Source organism: Sus scrofa, chromosome 6 (assembly GCF_054392235.1).
Source record: "Sus scrofa isolate SSC_HxYL_T2T_F1_AM1 chromosome 6, Sscrofa_HxYL_maternal_Yorkshire_Landrace_v2.0, whole genome shotgun sequence".
Taxonomy (NCBI): Eukaryota; Metazoa; Chordata; class Mammalia; order Artiodactyla; family Suidae; genus Sus; species Sus scrofa.
Window position 1 is genome coordinate 82,150,580 of NC_139388.1, and position 8,350 is coordinate 82,158,929.

Here is an 8,350-nt window from a genome sequence, read left to right on the forward strand (position 1 = left end):
ATTCACCAACAAGAACTATTAGCCTAGGAAGGGAAAGGTAAACAGAGTCAGGACTCTATCCACTTGCCAAATCAACACAGGAGCCAAAAAGACAAGTTTAACATTTAGAAGGTGCCAATGTGAGTGGTGAATCAACTGAAACAGCACTTAAGATCCTGGCACTGCAAACACTTTACTATTTGGGGATTTACCAAGTATAAATGGATGTTGATCAAAGAGTCAGCTCTGTATCTTGGAATAACTCCTTCATCAAGAAAAAATATCTATAGAGCACCTATGATGTACCAGGACACTGCTGCCCACCAAGGACCACTTCTTCCTAGCTGTAAGATGGGAAGAGAGGAAAAAAAAAAAAAGGAAGAAAACAAAAACAAAACCAAAAAAAAGAGTTCCCATCATGGCGCGGTGGAAACGAATCCAAATAGGAACCATGAGGTTGTAGGTTCGATCCCTGGCCTCACTCAGTGGGTCAAGGAGCCGGCATTGCCATAGCAGTGGTGTAGGTCGCAGGCTTGGATCTGGCATTGGTGTGGCTGTGGCTGTGGTGTAGGCCGGCAGCTATAGCTCTGATTAGACTCCTAGCCTGGGAACCTCCATACGCTTTGGGTGCAGACCTAAAAGGACAAAAGACAAAAAAAGGAGTTCCCGTCGTGGTGCAGTGGTTAACGAATCCAACTAGGAACCATGAGGTTGCAGGTTCGGTCCCTGGCCTTGCTCAGTGGGTTAAGGATCTGGCATTGCTGTGAGCTGTGGTGTAGGTTGCAGATGCGGCTCGGATCCCACGTTGCTGTGGCTGTGGCTGTGGCCAGCAGCTACAGCTCCAGTTCGACCCCTAGCCTGGGAACCTCCATATGCCGCAGGAGCGGCCCAAGAAATGGCAAAACGACAAAAAAAAAAAGAAGAAAAAAAAAAAGGAGGAGTAAACCACCCTTAAACATCAAGCAACACTCAGTTTCTGGGGGCCATCGTGCTGGCAAGGGTCACATCACATTCAGCAGTGAACTCCCTAACCCCCTGCTTCCACCTCTTCTGCAGAGCTGTCCCTTCACTCCGATCCTGACACTTCTGCATTCATTGTTCTAAGGTTTCTCTACCCTGTAATCCGATAGATTTTTGCTAAGTATTTACCTTCTCTGCTTTACTTCCAAATTTCAGAGCTGCATATGCTTAAGTTTTTCAGCTGAACAGGTTTACCAAAACTAAGAGAAAAACTGCCCATCCAAAGGATGAACTTATTCTGTTGTTTTCATCCTATTCAGATAAAACATCCAAAATATGGGAATAGACACATTTAATTGCCTGGTTCAATGCTGCCTCGCTGTGATTTAACAAACCCTACTCTCTGCCCTAGAAATATACAACTGCCTTATTACAGTCAAGAAACCAAGAATAATGCTCTCTGGGGAAAGATGACCGTTAGCAATAGGAAAAAAAAAAAAAAAAGAGCACTCTTGAGTTCCACTCACAATCTGCTTTGGGCAACTAAGGATAAACCTGGGAAATTAGTTTGAAAGACTTAAAGGAGAGAGGACACAGATGCACACGTGGTCCAAAGGATGTCAGACCTCTTGCCTCTAAAGAAAAAGTGTGTCTGGGAGTTCCCGCCGTGGTGCATAGAACAGGAATAGTGGCAAGTTAGACATTTTAGAAGATTAATGAACTTGAAGGTATAGCAATAAAAATGCTCTGAAACAGAAGACTCAAAAGAAAATAGCATCAGGAGTTCCCGTCGTGGCTCAGTGGTTAACGAATGCGACTAGGAACCATGAGGTTGCGGGTTCGATCCCTGCCCTTGCTCAGTGGGTTGAAGATCCGGCGTTGCCGTGAGCTGTGGTGTAGGTTGCAGACGTGGCTCGGATCCTGCGTTGCTGTGGCTCTGGTGTAGGTCGGTGGCTACAGCTCCAATTGGACCCCTAGCCTGGGAACCTCCATATGCCGCAGGAGCGGCCCGAGAAATGACAAAAAGACAAAAAAAAAAAAAAAAAAAAGAAAAAGTGTGTCTGAGTAACCTAAGAAAGATATGCTGCCTCGCTTCCTCAGCCGTCCTCATCCCCCAAGAACCTAACAGACAGCAGGTCACAAGAGCAGGCAAAGAAATGGAAAAATGGAGAAAAGGGCAGGGTGTTAGGTAGGAAAGGGAAGAATGAAGAAACTGAAGGCAAATAATGACATGGGAAGAAAAAGACAGAGACTTAAAGTTAAAAGTAGATCTTTCTTCTAGGCAGTTAAGCTATTTTCCTCAAATATCTGCTTCTCCTAACAAACTTCCCAAGAAAAGTACCACGGAAAAGACAAGGAATATGAAGTGTTTCTACTCCATACAAAATAAACAGAACGCAGAGTATAAGGAAAATAGCAGCTAAGCAGCCAGGTCAGAGAAATCCAATCTGACATGCAGGTAAAAAAGAACTGGCGAGGATCTGGAAATATCTAGGTTTTTTTAGGAAGAGGTGCAAATCTGATAGGATAAAATAAAAGACCAAGGATCCATCCATCTCCCTTCTCCCTCTTAGATAACATGTTATTCATCTTTTTTTTGGAAATTATGGGAACTCCACAAAGCCCTTTCCCCTCATCAGAATCATAAACTCTCAAGTATAGAATCCATTATGCTTACTTATTTCAAGATATTTAGAATCTCCTGCTGTATAGCACTGGGAACTATATCTAATCACTTATGAGGGAGCATGATAACGTGAGAAAAAAAAATGTATACATGTATGTCTGGGTTACCTCACTGTACAGTAGAAAATTGACAGAACACTGAAAACTAGCTATAATGGAAAAAAATAATCATTATTAAAAAAATTAAAAAGAGATAAAAATCTCATGACACTCAAAAAAAAAAGGTACGTATAATCATGAAATAAATAAGCATAGTGAATACACTGAGTTGTGTCCGTATTTTCTTCATTTTATAGCCTTATCTGCAGCATAAGGAAATTCCCCAGCCAGGGACTGAACCCATGCCACAGCTGTGACCTACCCCAAGCTGCGGCAACGCCAGATCCTTTAACCCACTGCACCAGGCCAGGAATCGAACACGAACACCCACAATGACCCACACTAGGGTTCCTAACCCACTGTACAATGGCGGGAACTCTGAATTATACCCACTTTTTTTTTTTTTTTTTTTTTTTTTTTTGGTCTTTTCAAGGCTGCACCCACAGCATATGGAAGTTCCCAGGCCAGGGGTCAAATTGGAGATGTAGCTGCCAGCCTACGCCACAGCCACAGCAACCGGATCCGAGTCACATCTTCCACCTAAGCCGCAGCTTGTGGATGCTGGGTCCTTAATCCACTGAGAGATGCCAGGGATCAAACGCCCATCCTCATGGATACCATTCAGGGTTCGTTACCGCTGAGCCACAATGGGAACTCCTATATCCATTTTTAAAATATATACTTACTGAACATCTGCTGTGTCACAGCATACTCAATACGTGTTTAACAAATAACTGAAAATTTCCATACCTCCTTCACACTCTTGACAAACTTGTGGGGAATTTGATATTAAGACACAGAAATATAATCTAATCTCACAATTAACTATATTCTCATCATTCAGTGGCTGGCTTCTTTTATTTCCTATAGGTCAGTCATGAACTCAACTGATCATGGCATTAGTCCATCCCTTTGTTCCTTCCGAGATTTTTAGAAAATGACTGTGCATTTTCTAATGGAGATGTTGTAACAGCTTCTGCCTTCCCAAGTAGGTTTCTCTGGCCTAAATTTTACCAAATAGCTGGGGGCAGAGACTCAAGGAGGTTTATCACTAAGAAAGCCAGGATAGCCTAGGAAGGACTGGCTCAGGGGAAAGGGGTTGTTTTTTTGTTTTTTGTTTTTTGTTTTTTGTCTTTTTGCCATTTCTTGGGCCACTCTCATGGCATATAGAGGTTCCCAGGCTAGGGGTCGAATCGGAGCTGTAGCCACCAGCCTACGCCAGAGCCACAGCAACGCAGGATCCCAGCCGCGTCTGCAGCCTACACCACAGCTCACGGCAACACCAGATTCGTAACCCACTGAGCAAGGCCAGGGATAGAACCCGCAACCTCATGGTTCCTAGTCGGATTTGTTAACCACTGCGCCACGACGGGAACTCCTGTTTTGTTTTTTTAATCTACAAAAACTCAATCAAATTGTTCAGTGGCAACCATGTTCACCAAGACGTTCTGCAGAGTTAAGAAAAAAATTCTTTTTTTGGGGGGGGGGGTCTTTCTAGGGCCACACCCTAAAAAGCAGCATATGGAAGTTGCCACACTAGGGGTCAAATTGGAGTTGTAGCTGCCGACCTACATCACAGCCACAGCAATGCCAGATCCGAGCCACATTTGCGACCTACACAGCTCATGGCAACGCCAGATCCTTAACCCACTGAATGAGGTCAGGGATCAAACCTGTTTCCTCGTGGATACTAGTCAGATTTGTTTCTGCTGAGCCACGACAGGAACGCCAAGGAAGGAATTCTGTATTGGATCGTACATAAGGCTACATTCAGCAATTATACTAATCAAGCCCATGTATGGTATGTGCTCCATTAAGCTAGTTCTACCTTCATTTCTGGTCTAGAATGATGTTTAAAAGATTTTCAATCTTTACTACTAAAAGACATGCAATACTACTAAAAGACAACAAGCAGTAGAAATGAAGTCCCCGTTCAGTAAATTCTTGTATCTTTTTCTCTTAAAGATCTAATGACGCTTTTGAGAGTAGGCATCCATGCCTACTCCTTTGTTTCAGTTTGGTTACAAAGTCAAACTTAACAAACAGGATCTGGACCTAAGAATTATTTCATCTACCTTTTCTTCAAACCCAAAGGTCAATTTCAACTATAAAAGTTTGAAAAAAATAGATGGATGGTAGAACGGAGGAGTACTGAGGAGTCTCTTGGGGCATGTGTCATAATCCCCAAAAGTCAAAAAGAGAGGAATACAATGGATGGGCAGGCCACCAGTTGGGAAGTAAGAGCTGGCGTGATGGAGCCAGGACATCAAAAAGGGAAGCAGAGAGAAGACTCCAAAAGAAAAACAGAAGGTCCCTGGAGGCAAGAAAGAAAAACAAGGCAGGCATAGCAAGAGAAAGAAAGAGGGAAAAACTGCAGGAGATGGGAGCAGCAACCACAGAGGTAAAGGAGCAGCCTGGGCACCTACACCTTTGATTAGCTACAAAACGAAGCACACAACAGCACCCGTACAGTGCTGGTTCTAACCTGGTCCTATATTCAGTAATCATAACTTGATGTTCAAGAACTAATTCCACACAAACTGACACTCTTTTTTTTTTTTTTTGTAAAGACAAAACTTTTCAGAAACAAATTACTCATAGCAGGGTATTAAATTTCATAGCAGGGTATTAATTTCTGTGCTCTACACCAGGGGCTGGCAAACTACAGCTGCAGGCCAAATCCAGCCAGTCACCCATCTTTGTACAGCCCACATTAAAGAGTGGTTTTTACGGCTAACAAAACAAAACAAAAAAACACATTTTGTGACATGTACATATACAAAATTCACATTTCAGTGTCCATAAATAAGATTTTGGAACACAGCCACACCCATTCATCTATGCAGTGTGTATGGCTGCTTTCACCAAATATTTTGCTTTCAAATATTTCACCACAGAGTTCCCGTCGTGGCTCAGTGGTTAATGAATCCAACTAGGAACCATGAGGTTGAGGGTTTGATCCCTGGCCTTGCTCAGTGGGTTAAGGATCCGGTGTTGCAGTGAGCTGTGCTGTAGGTCGCAGACGCAGCTCGGATTCCAAGTTGCTGTGGCTCTGGCGTAGGCTGGCAGCTGCAGCTCCAATTCGACCCCTGGCCTGGGAACCTCCATATGCCACGGGAACGGCCCAAGAAAATGGCAAAAAGACAAGAAGAAAAAAATCAAATATTTCACCAAAAATTTGCTTTCACGCAAATATTTACTCTCTGACCCTTTACAAAAGAGTGTGCTGACCTCTGGTCTATACCAAACTGAATACTTGATATGTTTAGTTGCTTTAACTGTAAAGAACCTGTAAGCCAGATATTTGACTTCTGGAAATTACAGAACCATGTAACAGCAAACCAACAAACAATCCAGTCTGCAAGAGTCTGAAAATATTTTTATTGAGGGAGGGAGAAAGGAAGGGAGAGGGAGGGGAAGGGGGAAGGGGGAGGGAGGGAGGGAGAGAGACAGAATATAGTTTCTGTGGGAAAATGACCTCTCAGACAATTAAGTGCAACCTTAAAGTCCTATTGCTCTCAGAGAGCCTGAAGAGGACACAGAAGGAGCTTCCAAAGTTGACTGAGCTACAAATACCAGAACAGAGACTTTAAGGATCTTGCACCCACTAAAAATGTGCATTACTAAATAGCCATCAGTTTGGAATTCCTTTCTAAACCATGAAAAGTGGTTTTACTAGTGTCTACAAACACAGGCAACCCTTGATTATCTCAGCTATACAGGGTGCCACTATCACTTATTTGGCAAAATTCAAATGTACCTTTGATGTATTTGGTTTTGGCTCCTTCTACAGATTGAAGGGAATTGCTTAACTATTACAGTTTAAAAAGCATGAGCCCAGAATACTGGATGTATGGAAGGGTGTCAACAAATGACTTTATAACTTACTCTGCTCATGTCCATAAAAACATAAAAGCAAATGTTCTAAAGAGTGGAACACTGTCCATTAAAAGTAGCATGATGAGAATAATTCAAGAAAAATACCACTAATCCAAATGTTGAAACAGTTATAAAGACTACATAATTTGAAAGCAGTATCTTTAGTTATTTGTTTACATCTTCAGAACATTCTTGGCTTAATAATCTGTTAGGGAAATCCATCTGTAAAGTTAACTGTGAAATTATCAAACTAAGCCATTATTTCATTATAATTTATTTTTTAAACTGTATCCAAAGCATCAGAAACCTAACAATAAACACCATACTAGACAATGTGCCAACGCATGAACCTCCCTTGAGCAATAAATAGCAATTTCTAACCTTCTGGACAACATGTAGATACACTCTTGTTGACATGAAGCTATAAATGACAGGGTTAGCAATTGCAGAGATTTGCTGAAGTCAAGTTACTCTTGACTAGAAAAATGAAAGTGAGACTTGCTTTAAAGGTACATCTACCATTAAACTAATGAAAGAGTGCTCTGAGTAAGGTAAGACAACAAAAGCCAGGTACCACTGCCTTGTATAAACACAACTCTCAAAATCTAAGAATCTCAAAAAGACAAAACCGTGTAACAGCAAACCAATAAACAGTCCCGTTGGTAAGAGCCTGAAAATATTTTATTGAGAGACAGCGCGAGTACACTGTTTCAATGGGAAAATGACCTCTCAGGCTAACACACTTAAATGTTTTTATCAAAAAACCGTTACAGTACAATATACTATTCGTGCAATCTGAAAAGAAAGTCATCGATGGTAACTAGTGGTTTCAGTCACATATCAGTCACAGAAATAGCACGTGCCCCCAGCGATTATAGCACCACGGAGACCGTTATTAAATCATGTGCTAGGTCTCCAATTTAAACCCTAGGTTCCGCTGAGGCCCAGGCTAGAGGGATGAGTGCGAGCAAGAAATGCAAACTCATCTGTGCTTTGACCTTAACGGAGGGGGCGGTCCGGGAGACATTCCCCTAAGAGAGCAATGCAGCTCAAAAGTACTCCCAAACCAATCGGCCACACCCTCCCGAAAGGGCGTCTTCAAAAGTTTTGCTCAGGAGGGAAATTGAGGCACAGGATTTACCGGGGTTGGCCGGACAAGCCTCGGTCTCTCAGGACCTGGGAACCCCAAAGCTGTGGCTGGACAGAGGTCCCAGAGCGGCAGGAGACAGCCAGGAAGCGGGTCCAAACCCTCTGGCACAACCTCCCCTCCCCCTCCCGTCGCCCGACCCGCCGGGGCCGCCGCCCGGTACCTCTCGATGACTGAGGCCACCAGCTGCGGCAACTCCTTCATCTCAAAGGCGGAATAGGACGCGGACAGCAGGGGCCGCACCGCCACCTCCCAGCCCGGGGTCGTGTCTGCCCCCGCTGTAGGAGCCCCGGGCGCCGGGGCCGCAGCCGCCGCCTCTTCGCCGCCGCTCGTCGCCATCTTCCGTCGTACTACTGCGGCTCCCTCCCGGGGCTTGCCACCGGCCCAGCACCGCCTCCCGGGAGGGGGCGGAAGTGACGCAATCGGCGCGTCAGACTGCGCGACGCAGTCGCCAGCCTAAATACGCAACGCGGGAGGACGGCCGGCCTCCGCTCCTGCAGTGGGAGCGTGGCGTGGTGTGGGGGCAGGGCCGAGGGGCTGCGCCTGCGCAGGAAGTAGCGCTTCGGCTGCGCTCTGGCACGTTAAGCTCCGCGCTTGCGC

General features: G+C 44.5%; 1 protein-coding gene across 35 annotated transcripts in view; it reads right to left on the bottom strand.

Moving 5' to 3' along the window:
- The window catches only part of UBR4 (ubiquitin protein ligase E3 component n-recognin 4), a 139,715-nt gene extending 131,550 nt beyond the window's left edge, over positions 1–8,165 (bottom strand). For all 35 annotated transcript variants that reach the window (XM_084963083.1, XM_084963100.1, XM_084963091.1 and 32 more), the window contains exon 1: positions 7,914–8,165. In XM_084963083.1, the coding sequence (XP_084819209.1) occupies positions 7,914–8,089 (176 nt within the window). In that variant the 5' untranslated portion in view covers positions 8,090–8,165. The remainder of the gene's footprint in view (positions 1–7,913) is intronic.
- Between the last annotated feature and the right edge of the window lie 185 nt (positions 8,166–8,350).